This window comes from Nelumbo lutea, chromosome 5 (assembly GCF_056320005.1).
Source record: "Nelumbo lutea isolate HS-2025 chromosome 5, American lotus-T2T, whole genome shotgun sequence".
Lineage (NCBI taxonomy): Eukaryota > Viridiplantae > Streptophyta > Magnoliopsida > Proteales > Nelumbonaceae > Nelumbo > Nelumbo lutea.
The window spans coordinates 57,506,868-57,529,789 of NC_142688.1; the positions used below are offsets into that span (position 1 = coordinate 57,506,868).

General features: G+C 38.2%; 1 protein-coding gene across 4 annotated transcripts; it reads left to right on the forward strand.

Annotated features, from left to right (window-relative positions):
* The first annotated feature begins 646 nt into the window (after nt 1-646).
* On the forward strand, nt 647-22,519 carry LOC148852587 (Tetratricopeptide repeat (TPR)-like superfamily protein). 4 transcript variants are annotated; one of them, XM_088942528.1, is made up of 6 exons: nt 647-3,910; nt 5,927-6,087; nt 6,178-6,289; nt 20,867-20,950; nt 21,091-22,101; nt 22,244-22,519. In XM_088942528.1, the coding sequence occupies exons 1-2, from the start codon at nt 902-904 to the stop codon at nt 5,972-5,974; spliced, it is 3,057 nt and encodes a 1,018-aa protein (XP_088798654.1). In that variant the 5' UTR covers nt 647-901; the 3' UTR covers nt 5,975-6,087; nt 6,178-6,289; nt 20,867-20,950; nt 21,091-22,101; nt 22,244-22,519. The 4 variants fall into 4 exon arrangements, with proteins under 4 accessions (XP_088798654.1, XP_088798652.1, XP_088798653.1 ...); XM_088942526.1 differs by having other exon boundaries at nt 6,183-6,289; XM_088942527.1 differs by lacking the exon at nt 20,867-20,950.
* Nucleotides 22,520-22,922: the final 403 nt, after the last annotated feature.

Sequence of the window (22,922 nt, forward strand, 5' to 3'; positions counted from 1 at the left end):
GGACAAAGTAATTCCCAAAAGGATCCATTATGAGCTTAGCAATGTGAGCAATGATTTCAAGAAGGGGCAACCATGTTGATTGAGATAAATTCTACTAATGACCTCATTTTTAGAATTATGTTTTTGATATGCTGATTTTGGATTATTATATCAGAGATTTGCAGTGTCAAGAATGAGCCCTAGATGCTGCATTTAGAAAGGATGGATGGTATTGGTACACTATTCATGAATTTACCATGGTTTAGTGCTATTGTTCATAAGTTTTAGTGGATTATATTTTCTTCTTTTCCAATTCATAGAATGGTAATATGTTATAAACTTGATCTATAAAAAATAAAACTAACAATAAAGGGTTTCTTTATAACAAACCAAATTCGTTTAATTATTTTGGGCATTGCCTGTCTTTTTACTGCCATTGAACCAAAACCAGAGCAACATTCTGTACTTTATCTTTGCCAAGTGTCCAAAAAATGCAAAAATTTTCTGCTGGTCTAATTAACAAAGGGCACACACAGCATATTCAAAAGGAACCTACGCTTATTTAAAATGAGGGCATGTGAGGGGCGTATTCAATAAGTGTAAGAAATATAAAATCAAGATGTGGTGACGATTTCAACCAGGGTAAATCTTGGAAATATGAAATCAGGGTGTGTTGATTTTACAAATGGGAAAGATATAAGATAAGAAATATAGAAGACGACGATGTAATGAATGAACCCCTAACCCTAAACAGGTCTTCGCTTCCCCATCGTCCAATGGCGCTCCCATTCTTCGATACACCCAAGCCCCGCCAAACTTCAATTTCAAATCCTTCTGTTCATTTGCAGATTTCTATTTCTCGAGGAAAACCCTAGGAAGTGCAGCAAGCCAAGCACCTCGGCGTTTTTGCAGTAGAGGAAGCATGAGCTGGCGAGGGGTGAAGATTATTTTATCCCACTCACTCTCCACTGTTGCCTCTCTCAAATCCGACTCTAGTCTCCGGCCAAAGTTTTTGATGGTATCCTGTCTCCCTTCATTTAATAATTCCCGCGTAAATTTCCTTAACAGCAGTAGTAGAGGCATCAGTAGCTCTTCACAAGATGACCTTGATGGACTGACTGATCCTAATTTCTCACTTCCGGACAATGGACTTTATTTGGCTCAGGAGAAGCCTAGGGAAGAAACATCAGTTTCTACGGAAGATTTTGCCTTTTTGCATGATACAGTTTTGGAGTGTGATGCATCGAGGAAGAGTTTAGATTCGGGTAAGTTCTCTGATGAGGCCATAATGATATCAAGGGAGATCAACAATAATGGGGATAACCTAGGAGACAAAACCCATAGATTTCTTAGGCAATTCCGGGGAAAATTGAATAATTCTTTGGTTATTGAGGTGTTGAGGCTTGTAAATAGTCCTGACTTGGGTGTTAAGTTTTTCATCTGGGCTGGTCGCCAGATTGGCTATAGTCATTCTATGTCAGTTTACAATGCCCTGCTGGATACATTCAGGTTTGATAAGAATAGTAGGGTCCCAGAACGTTTTCTGCGAGAAATCAGAGATGATGACAAAGAAACCCTTGGGAACTTGCTGAATGTTTTGATCAGAAAGTGCTGCAGAAATGGGTTTTGGAATGCAGCACTGGAGGAGCTCGGGAGGCTTAAGGATTTTGGTTATAAACCATCAAAGTCTACGTATAATGCTCTAGTCCAGGTCCTGCTCAAGGCAGATCGATTAGATAGTGCTTGTCTACTTTATAGGGAGATGTCTGACTTAGGTTTTAATATGGATTTGTTCACCCTAGGTTGCTTTGCTCATCAGCTCTGCAAAGCAGGTAGGTGGAGAGAAGCTCTTGGGATCATTGAAAAAGAAGAATTTGTACCTGATACTATTATCTACACAAATATGATTAGTGGGTTATGTGCAGCTTCCCTTTTTGAGGAAGCTATGGACTTATTGCATCGAATGAGGTCCAATTCTTGTATTCCAAATGTGATAACTTACAGAACTTTGCTCACTGGGTGTTTGAGAAAAGGACAGCTGGGTAGGTGTAAGAGAATTCTTAGTATGATGATTACAGAGGCTTGTTATCCAAGTCGTTCGATATTTAATTCTCTTGTTCATGCTTATTGCAGATCAGGAGATTATGCTTATGCGTATAAGTTGCTCAAGAAGATGGTAGATTGTCATTTCCAGCCAGGTTATGTGGTTTACAATATCTTAATTGGTGGTATTTGTGGAAATGAGGAACTACCTATGTCAGAGATGTTGGAACTAGCTGAAAAAGTGTATGCTGAAATGCTTGATGCAGGGATAGTATTAAATAAGATAAATGTTGGCCATTTTGCTCGGTGTCTTTGTGGGTTTGGAAAATTTGATAAGGCATTTTCAGTTATCCGTGAAATGATGACTAAGGGCTTCGTACCTGACACTAGTACTTACTCAAAGGTGATTGATTTTCTCTGCCAGGCATCCAAATTTGAGAAGGCCTTCCTTTTATTTCAAGAAATGAGACAGAATAAGGTTGTCCCTGATGTCTTTACTTACACAATTTTAATTGACAGTTTCTGTAAAGCTGGTCTTATTGAACAATCTCAAAAATGGTTTGATGAAATGGTAAGTGTTGGCTGTGCTCCCAACGTGGTAACTTATACTGCTCTTATACATTCTTATCTTAAAGCAAAAAGGGTATCCAATGCAAATGAGCTATTTGAGAGGATGCTATCAGAGGGTTGCACTCCAAATGTTGTTACATACACAGTTTTAATTGATGGTCACTGTAAGGTTGGAGATATTGAGAAGGCTTGTCAGATTTATTCCAGAATAAGAGGAAATTTGAATACCCAAGATGTTGATATGTATTTTAAAGGAGACGGTAGTAATCTCACTGAGCCAAATGTTTTTACCTATGGAGCTTTGATAGATGGTTTGTGCAAAGCTCACAAGGTACATGAGGCTAGTGAATTACTAGATGCAATGTCAGTGGTGGGTTGTGAGCCAAACCAAATTGTATATGATGCTCTTATTGATGGCTTTTGCAAGGTTGGGAAACTAGATGAAGCTCAAGAAGTTTTTACAAAGATGTCTGAACATGGGTATAATCCAAGTGTGTATACATACAATTCTTTGATTGATAGGTTGTTTAAGGATAAAAGACTTGATCTTGCTCTCAAAGTCTTATCTAAGATGCTAGAAAATAATTGTCCCCCAAATGTGGTTACCTACACAGAGATGATTGATGGACTCTGTAAAGTAGGAAAGACTGATGAAGCTTATAAGCTTTTGATGTTGATGGAAGAGAAGGGTTGTCATCCAAATGTTGTTACTTATACTGCGATGATAGATGGTTTGGGAAAAGTTGGTAAAATTGATATGTGCCTTGAACTCTTAAGACAAATGAATATAAATGGTTGTGCTCCAAATTTTATCACTTACAGGGTGCTGATAAACCACTGTTGTGCAGCTGGCCTTCTGGATGAATCTCACAAACTTCTTGAGGAGATGAAACAGACTTATTGGCCAAGATATGTGCTGGGATATCATAAAGTCATTGAAGGTTTCAGCAGAGAGTTTCTTATCTCCCTTGACCTCCTAGATGAGATTGTGGAATATGATAATGTGCCAATTGTTCCAACTTACAGAATTCTGATTGATAGTTTTTGTAAGGCTGGAAGGCTGGATGTGGCATTGGAGTTGCATAGGGAGATTTTGACATCTTCAGTCTTATCTGCTGCTGACAAAAATATTTATTCTACTTTGATTGAGAGCCTCTCCATGGCATGTAAGGTTGAGAAAGCTTTCGAATTATATGGAGACATGGCCAGGAGAGGCTACATTCCAGAGCTAACTGTCTTTCTTTACCTTATCAAAGGTCTCATCAAGGTTAACAAATGGGATGAAGCTCTTCAACTTTTGGATAGCATATGCCACATGGTCTGTCTCTCACCTGCACAATATTTTACTATTAGTAGCATTTGTCACAGTATTTTACAAATATTAGGGGTATCCATGAAAACCGAAAAACTGAACCGAACCGAGAAAACCAAACCGCAAAATGCAGTTAACCGAACCGATCGGTTTGGATTTTTTGAAAAACCGAAGGACCGGTTCAGTTTTTGGTTAACCTACAAAAAAACCGGTGGTTAACCGAACCAACTGGTATATATATTTATATGTATATTTTATATATATTTTTAATATATGTCACATATTTTCTATATATTATATATAAATATATGTTCATTATATATATAAATATATACTTATAATTTATTTATAATAATCTATTCATAAGTATATTATATATTATATATTTTTAAAATATTTATAATATATTATATATCATTTATTATTTATAATATAATATTATACATATATTTATATAATATATATTATAAATATAAAAAACCGAAGAACTGAACCGGTCAAGAACCGAAACTGGCGGACCGGTTAACCAGTGGTATCGGTTCAGTTTCAGTTTGGAGGAATGAAAAAACCAGTACTACCGGTTCGGTTTTCAAAATATACCCATGGTTCGGTTAACCGAACCGTGGACACCCCTAACAAATATGGATGCTTTTTGTGCATTGAACTTCACCAATTATGGTACTGAAAAAAAAAAAACAACCACCAAGTAGGATGCCTTGTGTGTAGGGCTGTCAATGGTCTGTCAACCCAATAGACCAGATATGATCCAACCCTATTTCATAGGGTCTTGGTCCGTGTTTTTTCCCCACTTATTAATAAGGTGAATTTTGTGTCTGCATTTTGAGTTCCAATTACAAAAGGCTCAGAATTGGCTTTACTTGTTCCAACCCAATTAAGACCTGAAGTAATTTTGTAAATATACATACATATCTATTACTATTAAAGCAGATACCCCGTGTACAGGAGAGTTGGATTTACTTGTTCCAACCCGATTAAGACCTGAACTCATTATGTAAATACACATGCATATCTATTACTATTAAAGCAGATACCCCATTTACAGGAGAATGCATGCAGAAAATCTATTACTATATAAAGCAGACCTCTTATCTTTTGTGTTCACTATATACCTCATGCAACTCATGCACCTTTCTGCTTGTGTATATATATGTATATTAGCACATGATAAAGATACCTCCCAACATTTTGTATATCATTCTCATGGTTTATCTATAGCAATTTCACACAGCATGTCCAAAATTTGAGCTTTACCAATTAGTGTGCCTTAAGGTGTCTAGGACTGTCAGTTGTTTTGGTAAGCTCAACAGATCCACACTGATCCAGTCATATTTATTACATAGGGTCTGGATTTTATTTTAGTCCTGATTATTAATAATGTTAACTCTGGGCCTGTATTTTGAATTCTGACCATAATAGGCTTGAAATTGGGTTTACCTTTTCTGACCCAATTATGACCTGTACTGATGTAAATATATATACATATCCATTACTATATAAAACAGATCTTTTATCTTTTCTGTCCATTATTAATACAACATGAAACAGGCATGTCTGTTATCACATGAAAGGATACCTTTAAACATTTTATGTATGCTTTATTATGGTTTATCTATAATAATTTCGTATAAAGTGTCTAAATTTGTATTTTATTGATGACATATAAGATACAAGAAAATTGGCAGATTTGTAGTCAAATTACCAGACTAAAAGCTTGTCAGTTAAAAGTTAAAATTGGGTCTTATAGGGTCATATCCACTAAGCCCAATTAATGACATGGTTGGTTTTGCATCTATTGCTTACAGACCATAAAGGGTCTGGGTGTTTTCTTATGAGGTTGGGACCAAGGTTACCTTGACCTGGCCTTTGACAGCCTTACTTGTGTCTTTCTTGGTCTAATGTATTGTGCAGAATGTTATTTCTTAGTTTGATTCTTGTGCTTAAAGAATCAATTTCATTGGGGAATCAATCTCATTTTTTTTAAACTATGTTTACTTGGATCAGGAAATCTGTTGGCATTCTAGGGAAGATTCTGCTTGTAGAGATAGTTGACTTCTCTTCTCGTTGTTTCCATATTCATGGGAATCTAATGAGGTGTTTGACAAATAAGTATCGTTGGTTCCAGCTTCATACCTGATGGATGATGCAGCATTTCATACGTGAAGGTACAATTAGATTCTTACCCCAACAAAGAAACACATACATAAATGTAGCAATACATGCCCCAAAAAAGATAACAATTGGTTTATGCAAAGTTCAGAAGTTGCTGGACCAGTATCCCATTCCTGTGTCTTGATTGGAGGACTAGAATTCAGAGGGACGTGGATTTTGCATTTCTTCCCCAAATTATTTAAGCCACACATTCAGGCAAGTTATTTTCTAGCTTGTTCAATTGCAAAAGCTTTAGAAATTCGAATCCAACTTTTGGTCCATGAAGTTGATAGTTCCTATTCTGTCCAGGGTAGCCTGATGTCTGTCACTCCCAGTACTTGTTTCATCTTCTTTTGCAGGAGTTTAATTTAAACATTTATTGGAGTGAGAGAGTTTAATTTGGATACTAAAACATTTAGTTGATAGAGAACTGAGGGCAAGATGAACTTGGGAAAGCTTTGTTGGATTTTAAACTTCTCTTTTTTCCTTTGGTTCTGACCAGACGAACAAGTTTCTGGTTCAAATGTTGTTAAATGTTTTCAAGTTCTGTTGGAAGTGAATGGTTTTCACAGAATGTAATAAATGACATACTGGCAATTTGTTTCAGCTGTATATGTTTTTTTTTGAAAGGTAAACTAAAGCTTTATTAGAAACAACATGCAAATATTACATCAGCTTCCAAGCCACACTAAGCTTGGCTGGGAGAACTGAACAGCTTACAGATTACAGACTCCAGATGGAGTGTGTTCTCAACAATTCAGAAACATTCAGATTCTTAAACTCAGCATTCACAGAGACCCAAGAGATCAATTTGCAAACAGCAAGGTGAATAAGCCCCTCTGAATTCTTCACTTTGTTACAGAAAATCCTATTGTTTTTTTTCAGCCCAGATGGACCAAAGGACAGTAGCAGGATCAGCTTTCCACACAATCTTTCCTTTCTTCTTCAGACCTTGAACATTCCAGCAGCACAGAAACTCCTTAACCAACTTTGGTATTACCCAACTCAGCCCTGCAGCCTTGAAAAAATGATCCCATATCTTAGAGGTAACAGTACAGTGGAGACTTAGATGGTCTGTGGTTTCAGGTACAAGACCACAGAGACCACAGGACTGATCCTGAATCTGCAATCCCCTTCTCTCCAAGTTTGACCTTGTCAGACACTTGTCCAAACTCATTGCCCAGACCAGGAAATTCACTTTTGGTGGGGAGATAGGATTCCAAACCTTCTGCCAGGGGAAATCTGAACTACCAGATCTGCTTAACTTAGAGGCTAAAGATCTAATGTGAAGCATCCGTCACTATTCCATTTCCAAAGCCACTCATCTTCCTTGCTACAGACAATTTCCTGTCTCTATAACAGATTCAGTAACTCCACTACTTCACCTAACTCCCAATCAAACAGATCTCTTCTGAAAAGAGGCGCCCAAATTATAGAGTCTTCATTTAAAGTGTAAGAATCAGCCACAAATACCTCTTGGTTGGATGCACATTGAAAGAGAAGAGGGAAAGTTTCCGCCAAGGAACTGATCAAACACCATGGGTCTTTCCAGAATTTTACCCTGCCCCCTCTCCCTATCTTAAGATTCACCCCTTCATAAAAATAGGGAAGACACTTCATTATGCCTTTCCAAACAGAGCAGCCCCAATTTGGGAGGGGATCTTGAGGTACCAATCCCCCCAATTCACACCAAACCTAGCTGCAATGAGGCTTCTCCACCAAGTGTTTCTTTCAGTACCAAATCTCTATATCCACTTGCTAAGGAGGGCTGTATTGAACACTTTCAATTTCCGGATTCCCAGTCCCCCTTCTTCCATAGGAAGACAAACTTGATCCCACTTAATGAGGTGGATTTTCTTTTCATCTTCCCAACCTTTCCAGAGGAAGTTTCTTTGAAGACTTTCAATCTTTTAAGCAGTCTTAGCTGGGAGTGGGAAGAGGGAAAGAAAATAAGTGGGTAGATTAGATAGTGTGCTTTTAATCAGAGTCACTCCCCCCCCTCACTGATAGATATTTAGCTTTCCATGAAGAAAGCTTTTTCTCTAGCCTATCAATCATAGGGTCCCATAGTGTAGCCGAAGTACATTTTGCCCCCAAAGGGAGGCCCAAATACTTAACAGGAAGGGGACCTACCTTACATGCCAACACTCTAGCACAGTCCTCCAAGTTTGCAGCTTGACCCACTGGACTAATCATGCTTTTACTTAAATTGACCTTTAGACCTGAAGTCACTTCAAATCAACATAGTATTCCAAGTAACACCTCTAATTGCTCATGAACAGCATCAAGAAAACAAAGTGTGTTGTCTGCAAACTGGAGTATGTTAACTTTTTCCTCACCCGTAGCAATTCCAAAGCCCTCCCAAAGCCCAGCCTTAGCGGCCCTTCTGACAAATTGGGTAAGAATTTCCATGAGGCAAATGAAGAGGAGAGGGGAAAGGGGATCGCCCTGTCTTAGCCTTCTAGAACTTTCAATAAAACCTGCAGTCTAGCCATTTACCAGGATTGAGAATCTGGGGGAAGAAATGCAGGCTTTGATCCAATTTCTCCATTTTTGATCAAAACTCATCTTTTCCAACACTAAGTCCAGACACCTCCAGTTTACATGATCATAAGCTTTCTCAATATCTAATTTACAAATCAGGCCAGTGGAGTCATCTCTTCTTCTTGAATCAATAAGTTCATTGGCAATAAGGACTGAGTCAAGCATCTACCTTCCAGGCACAAAAGCACTTAGATTGCTTGAAATCACACTACTCATAACTCTTTTCATTCTCTCAGCCAATACTTTTGCCAAGATTTTGTAGAAGCTATTCGGCTTATAGGTCTGAAATCTTTTATATTTGTAGCCCCATCTATCTTTGGAATTAGATAATAAAGGTGGCATTCAGGCTCCTTTGTAGAGAAGTATTCTCATAAAAGCCCTGAAAAACATTCATCACATCTTGCTTAACAAACTCCTAGCAGCTAGTGTAGAAGAGATTTGTCAGTCCATCAGGACCCAAAGATTTCTCATTCTCCAACATACTAATAGCAGTCTTGACTTCCTCCTCTGTGAAGGGTCTATCCAACCACTGTTTTTGATCATCATTCAGGTACTTGAAGGGAAGATCTACTGGAAAGGGTCTTCTAGACCAGTTTCTGATACTAATAGCAGCCTTGACTTCCTCCTCTCAGGGCTTCCGATACTGGTCCTACCTCTTCAGCCCTATCAATCTGCTCAATTGTGTTGAGGCAAGCTCTCTTCTCAGTTTCCGAGACCATAACTGTTTTCCACCTTCCAAACCTTAGCCCTTTCCTTGACTGCTGCCAGCTTCTTTGCAAGACCAAAAGAGCTGGTTCCTTCCACATCCACACCACTGAAGACCGCTTTCATCATAGGAATGAAACCCTCATCTTGGAACCATGCATTTTCAAGTTTAAAAGGAGTCTTAAATCTTAATTCTCTCTCTCCCACTGCAAACCAGCTGGATTGGGATATGATCAGATAGAGGTTTGGGCAGTGCAACTTGTATAAAATCCAGGAAAATTTCTTCCCAATCTGAGGACACAAGAAAACGATCCAACCTTACCAAAGTAGGATTTTCTTCGTTGTTTGTCCAGGTATGCTTTTCTCCCACTAAAGGAATATCCATCAAGTGAAAAGAATTAGCGAAATCTGCAAACATATTCATGGATCTTGTTCTTCTGGTTACTGAATTTTTTTCATGTATTGAGAAAGAGTCACATTGAAATCTCCCCCAATAACCCAAAGACAAGTAAGAGTGCCTCTCAACTCAGCTAACTCCTCCCAGAAAGTAGGTCTTATGTTCGAATCTGTCGGCCTGTATACATTAATCACTTGGCATAACTGCCCCCCACCAAGCTCCAAAACAACAGAAATTGAAAACGCACCAGTTTTGCAAGACACCAACTTAGCAAACTGAGGATCCCAGAGAGTTACTAGACCTCCGGAGCTACCTACAGCTGGCTTTAACCTGCCCACCTCTCCAAATACTCCGGATTACTGCTGCATCTACACACTCTAATTCTGTCTCTTGTAACAGAACACACTGTGAATTGGACCTCTTGAGAGCATCGCAAATCACCATTCTCCTTCCTGACCGCAACCCTCTGACATTCCACGAAAGAAATTTCATCTCGATAATGATAAAAACAGGTAAAAGAAACCTCCTGCTCACTCCTACTTCTCCTCTCTACTTATTTCCCCTCGACACCCCTCACTATTCCCAGCCCTGTCGTTCAAGCCGCACATAAGCCTCATTATTTCCCTACTCTTTTTTGAGGAATTCCCACTTTTCTTGGCTGCAAGCTTCCCTCTTTCCATGAGAATTCTCTGCTCCACCCCTTCTAGATATTTTATTGTTTCATCCTCTAAACCTTCTATTGAAACTCCTAGAAAACCACCCAGTCCCAACAGTTTAAAGTGACCCAAGAGGAGGAAGAAGAGGTACTATTCATCGACTTACCTCCTTGGATTGTTGACTCCTTCCTTTTCCCTTTGCTCTTTCCTTGGGAGACAATGCCTTCAGGAGCTGTCATCTCTTGATTACTTTTCAGACTATCGCACGAGATAGATACTATAGGAATTGTGCCCTCTTGAAGGGGGAAGTCTTTCTCGTTGTTGACTACAGCTATCGGGGTCACCTCCATACTACAATCATCCTCTAGCTGCATGAGAGGAAACTCCTCCGTCTCCCTCATCTCCATCTGTCCATTTACAGGCGGAGATGAAGGCCAGTTTGTGTGGGAGCTCTTCTCGTCACCAGCCCTGATCAAGGTTCAAAGTATCGATACGATACGCATTTCGGCCGTATTGTATCGGTACTTAGAAACAACCGATACACACTTTTTAGTTTTTTTTCAAAGTTTGGTTTTTTGGGAAGCTTATAAGATGCTTTTTATATTAAAAAAAGTTGAGGGTCCGAAACACCTGGAAACAGGCGTTTTGGGCCGTATCTTTTTCAAAAGATACGATACGATATGCTCGATACGGGGCATATCGTATTGATACTTTGAACCATGGCCCTGATATTTTTTTCCACCGCTGCTGCCGCCCTGGTGTTCTGGCCAAAAAGAAGTCGGAAGGCGCCCTTCACTTGGTTTAGAGAGAGGTTCAACCACCCAGGTCTAGACAGAGTCAGTCTATCTCGAGTTGAGTCCCGAACAGGAATACGGGGTTGGCTCACAGCTTTTAGTCTCCTCCCAGCATTTTTACCTAGACCCAACTGGTCTCGGTATGAGGACGAATCTTTCTGCCGGGTTTGGATGTCCATCACCCGCTCCATCTTACCCACCTGAGACAAACCCGCTTCTTGACTTTTTCTTGGTTGACCGTCTAGGTTCCGACTAGGGGGGTAATTAGGGATGAGGAAGGAAACATTATAGCCTTATACTCGGCCTGCTGAACAGGGCGATGTGGCAAGAAAAGAACTATTAGTTGCAGTATACGAGGTCAAGGGAGTATTTATAGTCTAGTCATTGAGGGCTATTTGAGAACTGTTGTGAAATGGCTGAAGAAAGGGGAGGGGGTGACATGGCACTTTAGGAATGGTTTCAGGCAATTTACATGGTTATCAAAGGACATGAAAGTCAGAGTTAAGTGGGTAAGAAGAACTGCATATAGTTTGGCAGGTGGTCTAGCTAAGCAAGGGGTATAAGAATTCAAATGTAATATTTGGGTAGAGTCAGCTTTCTGTAGAGATGTAGACAGGGATACCTTGTTGGTTCTATATGTTTGTTAGGTGCAGAAATATGCTCCCCATCCTTACTTGTTTTGTTTCAGACTGCTGTACTTTTTTTCTCTGTCACAGTCGATAGGGGTACTTTTGTCATTGTATCTTCTTTTTCTGAAGTAATATAAAAGCCAATGAAGGGGGTGTTAGAACCAATTCATTCTGCTCTCTCTTTCTCTCATTCCTTCTCCTTTCCCTCTCTTCTTCTACTTCTCTTCTTCTTTCTTCTTCTGTTCTTCTCTTGAACAGATCTCATACTAACCTAGGACAACTGCAGCTGTGTTTCAAGTTGGTACCAGAGTAGGTAATGCAGGAGCTGGAGAATCAAATATGGAATTTTCTTAAATTTTTTTGTATTTTTTGTATATTTGGACAGTATGGGTATTTTCGTCATTTTAACTAGTCATGTGTGGGGCCTGGGCTATAACATCTTGTTCCTCTAGCTTAGTAGTGCTTGCCTTTCAATTTTCAGTTTATTTGCATTAGTAGATAGAATATTGTGTTTCTTGATGCACAAGACAAAGAGTGGCACTTTTTGTAATTATGGTGAACAGTGTACGGGCCACACAAGTCACTCTATAAATAGATTTATTCTCTTCCTTTTGAAGCTAATGAATGAATGAAGATTTCTTAAGAGCTCTCTTGCTGTATGGAGTGATTCCTACAATGGGTGTTCACTATGAAGCATAATGCAGATGGATCAGTTGAAAAATATAAAGCCTGCTTTGTTGCAAAGGGGTGTACACACAAACCTATGGCATTGATTACTTTGAGACCTTTGCACTAGTTGCTAAGATGAATACTACCCGTGTTCTGTTTTCTCTGGCTGCAAACTTTTCATGGCCCATGTTTCAAATGGATGTCAAGAACACTTTCCCCAATGGTGATTTATGGGTTGTATATGGAGTTGCCCCCTAGTTTCTATGATGCAGATGCAGGCAAGAAAGTTTGCAAACTCAAGAAGGCATTGTATGGTTTAAAGCAATCTCCAAGAGCATGGTTTGACAGGTTTAGATTTGTCTTGGAGAAATTTGGGTATATGTAGGTTCACTCAGACCACACACTTTTCATCAAGAGGGGTGGTTCCTCTCTAATACTCTTGCTATATATATAGATATAGATGATATTGTGGTAACAAGTAGTGATGTTGACGAGATTAATTCTCTCAAGCAATTACACAAAGAGTTTGAGGTGAAAGATATGGGTCATCTTCGATATTTTTTGGGAGTTGAGGTGGCTAGATCTAAACATGGTATTTTCATTTCTTAAAGGAAATATGCCCTTGACCTTTTGGAGGAAACAGTGGAATTGGGAGTTGAACCTGCGGATACTCCTATTGAATTGCATCATTAGATAAGTGCAGAAGAAGGTGAACCTCTTGATGACAAAGATATAGAAGGGAAACTTCTATATCTTTGTCTGACTCGGCCTGACATTTCTTATGTTGTCAGTGTTGTTAGTCAATACATGCACTCTCCAAGAACCACTCATTTGTTGGCTGTTGAGTGGTTCATAGCATATCTCAAGAGGTGTCTAGGTTGTGTAATACTCTTCAAGAATAATGGTAATATGAAGATTGAGGTGTACATCGAATCTGGTTTCATGGCGAACTAAGAAACAAAATGTAGTAGTTTGTTCAAGTGCTGAAGCAGGATACATATCTATGGCTCATGAAGTGGTAGAAGTTCAATGGCCCAACACGATGGTCCGTGCCGTGCTGGGCCTGGGGTTTGAAGTCCACGGGTTGGCACGACACAACATGATCAAGGGGGCCATGCCGCCCGGGGCCCGCGTGTTGGCACGGCCCAGCCTGTGGCTTGGCCCGGCATGGCCCATATATACTATTTATATATATATATACATAATATTTATATATTTTATATATTTATATATAATATATAATATATTATATAAATTATAATTATATAATAATATATAGTATATAATATATTAATAAAATATTTTTTTTTCAATTGTATTATACTAATTTATTTAATTATTGTATATATAAGCAATTGTATACATCAAAATTCATATAAAATTAAAATTTTAAGTTTTTTTCAATTTTTTTAAATAAATAAGCAAAAATAGCTTTGGCCCGGTCCATGATCCGACTTGGGCCAAGACTTGGCCCACGGGCCAGCCCGGCCCGCGGCACGGCATGGCACGGGCCCGCCTAGGTCTGGGCCATGGGCCGTGCCGGGCTGACCCCCAAAATTTCCACCTAGGAGGACGACACGGCCTGTGGCGGCCCATGGGACAGCACGGCACGACCCACCTTTAGGGCGGGCTGCCCATGGGCCGTGCCCCACTTTACACCTCTAGCTCAGATCTTTACTTGTGACAATCAAGCTTCTATTAATATTGCCCATAACCCAATACAACATGATAGGACGAAGCACATTGAGGTGGATCGATACTTTATTAGGGAGAGAGTAGCCTCCCAAGAAGTGTGCTTGCCATATATTGCCTTTGATATACAGTTTGCTGATCTCTTCACCAAGGTAGTCTCTAAAGTCAGGATGGAAACAGATTTACGCAAGTTGGGAATGCTCAATATCTATTCCCAACTTGTGGGGGAGTGTAGTGTAGAGATGGAGACAGGGATAGCTAGGTGGTTCTATATGTTTGTTAGGTGTAGAAATATGCTCCCCATCCTTGTTTGTTTTGTTATAGACTGCTGTACTTTTTTTCTCTCTATCACATTTAACAAGGGTATTTTTGTCATTGTATCTTCTTTTTCTCAAGTACTATAAAAGCTAATGAAGGGGGTGGCAGAACCAATTCATTCTGCTCTCTCTTTCACTCATTCCTTCTACTTCTCTTCTTCTTTCTTCTTTTCTTCTCTTGAACAGATCTCAAACTAACCTAGGACTGCTGCAGCTGTGTTTCAAGTCTTTCTATAGCTGTGCTTTTTCTTTTTTCACATCCTCTTGTTGTATTCATGCATGTTTTTTATTAATGAAATCAGTTGTGTTGCTGATTAAAAAAAATTGTGACTATCATACACGGGTTCTCAAAGAATGGTTGGGATGTTGGAGTATCTAGTAGGGCTTCTAGTGCCTCACCATGGAAAGCGATTCACAAACTCCTTTCACTGCTCTTAGTCATGTTAGGATTGATCTCAATTCAGGTAATAAAATCAATTTTTGGGAAGATGTGTGGGTAGATGATTGTGAGCATTGAAAAGTGTCTCACTTGGGCTGATTTGGAGTTGCCACCCATCAAACAAGTGAAATGGAGGTGATGGGATCTCCGGAATTACATTAAAAATCAAATTTCATTTAATAGTGACTCCAAACTCAAGGCATTGACTAAACCAATTATCTGATAGACTATTTATTAATTTTGTTCTATTATTTATTTTATTTTCATCATTCTCTCTTTCCTACCTTTGCATTTTTGTTATTATCATATTTATTACTCTTATTATTTATTTATTTATATATTTTATTTACTATTTCCTCTCTCATTCTCTTCTTTTCTTGTTTTTTTACAAGAGAAAAACAACTACCTAATTCCAAAGCTGAACATGGTGGAAAATTCATGTGCTAACATGGCAAAAAATTGATGTTCTATAAAGCAGAGAAATTAATGATTCATAATGTGCTAACATGGCAGAAAATTCTTGTACTCGATTAATAAACGAGCTGAGCTCGAATATATATATATATATATATATATATATATAAAATAAAATTATAGAAAATAATATATATAATAAAAATGTTATCATTCTTTATTTTTTAAATATCAAACAAAAATTATTTTTACATATAATTTTTTACTTTTATATAACATTTTTTTCTCATTGAGTTTGTGCTGAGCCGAGCTCGAGCTTACGAGTTGTTGACTCGAGCTGAGCTTGAGCTCGAGCCTTGTAGTACCTTGGCGAGTTGAGCTCGAGCCTCGTACTATTCGGTTTTGCTCAGCTCAAATCCACCCCTAACCGAAACACTACCCCTCTAGATTTTCCTGATCTGGGCCCAGTTGAGCGATTTGACCCCTCTAGTTGATCCATGATGCCTAAAAACCACCCTATCAAATTTCAGCCAAAATACCCTTGTTTGCCCACTAATATAAAAATATTCCATTTAGACCAATCTCATTGGCTTGCATACCCAAACCCATCATGCACCTTCAAGGCCTTAAATCCATCTCCACCCTTCATGTCTTTAACCTAAAATCTCCACCACCGTTCAATGGATATCTCGATTTCACACCTTAAACCCAAATGATAAAACTACCCCCAAAATTATCTAAATTATCGGAATGCTCCTAAAGTTTCCTAAAATTACGAAATTGCTCTTGTACCCTATTATAAAACCCAACCTAAGTTTTGCATTAAACCTAATTCACAAATATAAAACTCTTTCCCCGATCTCTCCCTCATTTTTCTCTCATTTATTCTCTCTCTCTCTTTCTCTCTCTCTCTCTCTCCCTCTTTCTTTAACTCTATTTTTTTTCTTTATGTTCTTCCCGATTTTGCTACCATTGTTTTTCTCGACTGCCACTGTAACGATCATATGTGGTGATCTACTCTCTGTTCTCATTCTCTACCATTCTTTCTTCCTCTCTCTCTCTCTCTCGTTATTTAAACCCACATCACCATATTCTCTATCCTCCATCGATCTTCCCATTTTTCCCCTTTGATCACTCTTCTCTCTCTTTTGCTCTCTCTCTCTCTCTCTCTCTCTCTCAGTGTTTTAAAAGCACAAGGCGCAAGAGTCAATTTGCACCCGAGGCACAAGGCGCAAGGCGCAAAAATAAAAAAAAACTAAAAAATAAAAAAATGTAAAAAAAATCAATAAAATGCCAAAAAATTCAATAAAATGCAAAAAATCAAAAAATTATAAAACATAATATTAACAAAAATATAAACTTATATTTTAAAAAACCTATTATCTAAAATTAAAATACATAAACTTAACATGTAAAGCATATTCAAATGACAATTTAAAAATAAAACCAAACATATAAAACATTTTCAAGCATATAAAACCCAAAATCTCTTTTTTCCTCAATTACATTACTTCAAGTAGCTAATGTGACATATTACAATCCTACTTCTATGAGCCGCCTTTGTGCCACGTCCCTCGAGGCAAGCCCAAACAGGTCCATGCTAGGATTTTAAATTCTTAGTTTCCACATAAGAAATAATGATTTTATAGTTTTAATTGCTTTCAAGAAGATATTTTATTAGGATGAATGAATTGACAACATTACCAAATAGGGGGTTCTCTTTTGATCTCTCTTTCTCACTCTCCACCCCTATTCACAGAATCGGCATCACAATCCCAACTGCTACAAATCTAGGTCTGACAACACTCAAATTTTGCTACTCCCCTCATCCTTTTCTTTCTCCTAACTTGGAGTCAAGGGTTTAAGCTTCAAGTAGTGTAGTATGAACACACAACATTCGAGATTGGCGTTAATTCACACCTTGGTTTCCCTTTCTCATGGCAGCAAGTTGCTCGTTTCAGATATGAGGTAAGGCTAGGTTGATAGCTACAAACCAATCATCTGTTTATTAAAAGCAATCAACTCCAACTTGTTTTTCTGTTTATCTATGTTATTGGATCAAATAAATATGGGTAAATGTCAAGTTTGTTTGTTTTGTGATGTTTGTCACTATATCAGTTTTGCTTCTTGATTCTAAAGTCTTTGCTCGATGTTTTAATTCAACCAGCTCTATAGGTAGTGTAGATTGAGTGAATAATTGGGTGTCTTGTTGAGTTGATCTACTTATCAGTGATCTCAGTTAATTTCTATTATCTAACTTTAAAAATATACTCAAACTGAGTAATTGTATGGACTAGTTTGTCATTGTTGTGTTGTGAAATATCCTAGGAGCAATAGAAATTGAGTTCCTATAGCCCCTTTGGTTTCCTAAAGGGGGTAAAAAAATTCCAAAAAAATTTAAAAAAATATAATAAATTGTGTGAAATGAGAAATATAACAATACAAAAAAATAAGAATAATAGTGTAGCATTCCCTAGCTACCGGGGCTGAGATATTAGATCCTTCTAGGAGTCAAATTTCGGCTTTGGAAATCAAGTGGCTGTTTTTCTCTTGTAAAAAAAGAAGAAAAGAAAAGAATGTGAGAGAGGAAATAATAAACAAAATATATAAATAAATGCAATAAAATAATAAGAATAATTAATATGATAATGATAAAAATGCAAAGGTGGGAAGGAGAGAATGATGAAAAGAAAATAAATAGTAGAATAAAATTAATAAATAGTAAGTCAAATAAATGGAAAAAAACAAATAAAAATATGTAATAATAAATAATGATGATAAATAGTAAAATAAATTAAAAAAATGAAATGAAAAAGTGGTGGTATTCGTAAGGATAAATAAACAATTGGTAATAGTAGATAAAATAAATAAATAAAACATAAATAAGCATATAATAACATCCATAATAAGGAAGACAAGTTTGTTGGTATCGATTAAGAATTCTGTAGCTGTGATTGTGTATTTGAGATTATGCTTGTGTTTGCCTCGGAAACCCCATGAGGGCCCCACCTGTTAAAAATGGGAGAGGGGTGTCTAACTCCTTCCCTCTCTCATACAACTCTTATCTAGACTGGTTTATCTGGTGCCTTGGGTTTGGAGTCACTATTAAATGGAAATGATTTTTAATGTAATTCTGGAAGGTCCCATCACCTCCATTTCACATGATTGATGGGTGGCAACTCCAAATCAGATCAAATGAGCTGTTTTCCGATACTCACAGTGACTCTTCTTTAAAGACCTTGTTCCCCTCAAGTTATTCCCTCTCCTCCCTTAAAGTCAAACTGGTTGCTGATTTAATAACCCCTTCTCTCTCCCAGTTTGGTTTTGCTTGGAATTTGGCTCTTTGCAGAAATGAGTGGGATTCAGAGCTAGGTTTGGTGTCTTCTCTTCAGCTGCTTGAAGGGGTGTTTTTTGACACTACTAAACAAGATACTAAGCTCTGGACTCCTCATCCCTCTAGAGCTTTCAGTTGTGCTTCTTTCTTTGAAACCTTGTCTTCTCCTGTACAACCTGGGATACCTTTCCCAGTCCAAGAAGTTTGGTGTTGCCTTATTTGGGAGGTCTACCATGGTGCAATACTGCAATCAACACCTGTGATCTGATGCAGAGGAAGAGGCCTGGCTAGTGCCTTTCACCTAGTTGGTGCTGTTTGTGTGAGTCAAGTGGTGAAACTGCTTTTCATATTTTTGTCTCCTGTCCTGTTGCTAGCTGTATTTGGGATTGGTTCTTTTCTCTCTTTGGATGCAGGTGAGACGCCCCAGTAAGCTTGGAGAGGTTGTTTGAATCCTCCACTTTCAGATGGCCAAAAAGAAGAGGCAGAACACTATGGAGATGCACACAGGCAGCAATGCTGCGGGTGTTATGGGTGGAAAGAAATCTGAGAATTTTTGAAGAGAAGAAAGGTGCAAGGAAATGCTAATAGAAGAGATTATGATAAAGGTGATCTCGTGGGTAAAATCTTTGGGAATATTCTTAGATTTTACTGTGGATGGCATAATCAGGAATTGGACGTCAGTAGCATCCTCTACATCAGCAAAGAAGAAGGTTTAAGGAATTGGGACCCCCCTGATTCTGTCTTCCTGAAATTAAACTTTGATGAAAGTAGCTTTGGTAACCCGGGAGTGTCTGGAATTGGAGGGGTGATAAGAAATGACAAGGGGATTGTGGTGGGGTTGTATTTGGGCCCTATTGGATTGGGAGATTCCATTACAGCTGAACTAAAGGCAGAGTGGTTTTTGGGATACAAAAAGCTGTGGAATTGGTAGTGAGGAAGCTAGTCGTGGAAAGTGACTCCAAAGTGGTTAGAAGCTGGCTAAAGCAGAATGAAAAGACTCCCTGGTTCTTTAGAAATGAAACCAAGAAGTTTAAAAAGCCTATCCAAGTACATGCAGTAATTAATTCAGTGGATTCCAAGAGTGGCAAAAATGGTTTTGTAGACCAGCTAGTGAAACAAGTGGCTGACATGGGACATTGTTTTTGGGTTCAGTTGTAAGGCTGAGAAGTCAAAAGTTAGTTGGAAAATTTCAAATACTAGTGGGGTAGCCGAGGCTACTCATTATCTGTACTATTCCCTAATTTTCCTAATGAAGTTCCTTCTTGTTCCCATCTAGGGAATCTAAGATCATCAAATTGGGATTTCTTCTCCATTCCTTAGGGTATTCTTCCAGAACCTCTATATGTGTTGTTGTGAACTGAGATCACTCTAGCAAGTCTCTGGCATCAAGTTTCATAGTTGTAATCTGGATCTTTGGATTATCATTATCCACCCCCAAATAATATCCAATAGTATTCTTCAATTCCTGACCACTCACCATTAGAAAGAATCAGCTACCAATCACCAGTCAATGTTGCAGGAACACAGAGGAGCAAAACTTCTTAGCACTTCAAATTACAAACACCAAAACTGTCTAAAAGCATATGCTACCAGAACTAGCGTTTCTATTGATAGGAGCTTGTGCCCACTGTACAGCATGCTGAGAGTCTGGGCCTCAGCAGTTGGTGGTCACAATTTCAGCAGTGTGTGACATACTTGCAGTGAGCAGTCCCAGGTCTGAAGAGAGCTCTGATACCAACTTGTGATTGGTTTGAGAGAAAGAAGGGAATAAGGGAGAAAGAAGAAAAGGAAAAAGAAGAGAGAAGTGGTAAGAGAGGCAGAACTGTTGGTTCTGGCTCTTCCATTAACATTTATAATAACATAGCTACCCTCTATTAGTATGAGGCAGAATTGCATTTCAAGTGGCTCCTCTCAACATAACTAAACACATTCAGTTAATCTTCCCAGAAAAGTGAACCTATTAAAACAAGTTATTCTTTTGGTAGGAACCAAATATTTGAATTGCTAAAATTCTTTTATGTTAAGCTAGCCTAACAAAATTTTTGACTAGCCTACTAAAATGCTCTGTATTAGCTTAAATCATTATGTCATTTTCAGCATTCAATGGAGAGATCTGCTCATACTCTAATTCTTCAGAAAATTGGAATCTCTAATTCTTCAGAAAATTGGAATCTCTATTTTTTTTGTTTATTTTGTATTACAGGTTCTGTTAAGGAAGCAACTTGAAAGGAGCCTTATTGCTTTATTAATGTGGCTTGTTTTTTTTTTTTTTTTTCCAATAAACTTGGTGAGCCCAAATTCTTAGCCTTATCATTAAATTTTGGTGAATCTATATAAAGATATCAATTAATTGGCATGGTCTGTTTTTTGTGTCCAAGGATTTTGTTTGAGGTGGGCATCTCATTCTTTAAATTTTCTTTCCTTCAGGTGACCATTCTTTCGTTTGCAAATGTTTATGGAAATGGGTTTCAAGTTTCCATTTGGGCTTCCTTCTCTGGGGAACAGTGTACTTAGTGGAATATCAGAGTGAATTGTAATTGTGGGGTTCTGGCCTTCAATGGTAGAGTTTATTTTTTGGTTTTAGTAGTGGCAATACTGGAGTTGTTTAGTGATTTTCCTCAGTGGGGTTTCATTCTATTTTTGTTTGCTCTTCTTTGATCGTGAAACACTGCACCTACCTGTGATCCAAACGACTTTCAGAAGGGTGAATGAATCAATTCAATAGGATGGTGTCAAATAGCAATGGGATTAATGGTTCAGCTTCCAAGTAGGTTATTATGTTGATACTGCCATTTAGAGGTCTGAAAGGGATGATAGCAAGATCTTGGGTCATGCAGATCAGCTGAGATGGCTTGATCATTTTCATATTTTGCTCAAAGCCACAATATTGATAGAGCTCTCAAATTTGCAATAGCTGGAGTTGTTTGATCGCAGCTTTGACATGATAATGGGCCTAGTTTGAGTTGTGTTTTGGTGATTGGAAATCAACCTTTTGCTTAACATCTATAGCAATTTATTTGATGGAGATACATTTGAACTCTGGTCATTGCTGAAATTGATGGAAGACCAGTTTGTTTGTCATCTAATGAAAGCAGTTTGAAAAGATGGTCACTAAAGGTGTCTGAGCTGAAGGAACATGGTTTCATCTAACAGACACGTGAGAGTTCACCAATGAAAGATTTGTCAAATTAATAGGTTAGGGAATGAAAGCAGGTTCTGATGTTTGAACCTGTTGGACTTCGAGCCATGGCACACAGGCTCCCAGAGGAGAACTAACAAACCCCACATTTATCCAGAAATTAGCCCCACAAAAGGAAGCGGAGAAAGGTTTAATGAATTTGGAGTTGATGATTCATCAGCGACGGCCCTTTGACCACGCTTGATGTTATGATGAATCACGTATCTTTGAATCTTGTGGTGCAGGTGCCAGAAGTTGAGGTGAGAATTTGTCCCCCAATTCCCTTTATCCCTTTTTCTATAAGAGCTTTAATCACTTTTCAAATTGGTTTTCTGCTTTGTCAAATGACATAATTTATGATTTGAAGGTTTCTTGATTAACAGATAAAGTATTTGGTTGCAGGGGCTGTATAGCGGAGACACTGTTCATAATTAGTTGCAGTTTTAGAGCAAATCTCCTTGTACAAACACAAATATCCGTAGAAGTGTGATGCTTTTGGTCTTGTATGCATATTATATTGAGTAATATGTTTAGGATTTCTGGAATAATATTACTGCTGATTGTAAAATCCTTCTGCCGGATTTTCATCAGTTGTTTGCTATTCCCGTTCTTTGTATACTGATAAAAAAATCATGTCGTCTTTTACAGCTATAAGATTGACAAGAAAATTCATTGTAACTTGTCAAGTTAAAATTGGTTAGAGTTATGGTTTCTTTATGCTTGGCCAAAGCAGTTCTTTTATGATCTAGTTGCCCTTTTTATTTTCCCTTCATTTGGCTATACAACTGGGGGTGGGCCCGTCCACCAAACCCATAGCCCCCCAACCCTGGGCAACGGGGTTTAATCCAAGTCTGCTACATCTAGCCAGAGACACCTACTGAGACGCCATCAGTTGGTATTGTTTGGTTATAGATATTCATGATATTAGACTCCCTTAATTTGACAAGGAGCTATTGCTTGCTATGGTGCCTGGATATGAATATCAAGTCAACACAGAACATGGACACGAGAGCTTAATGTGGTTTCCACATCTTCTGCCAAAGGTTCAAACTTCAAAAATTTCCCTACTTCCCATTATTTT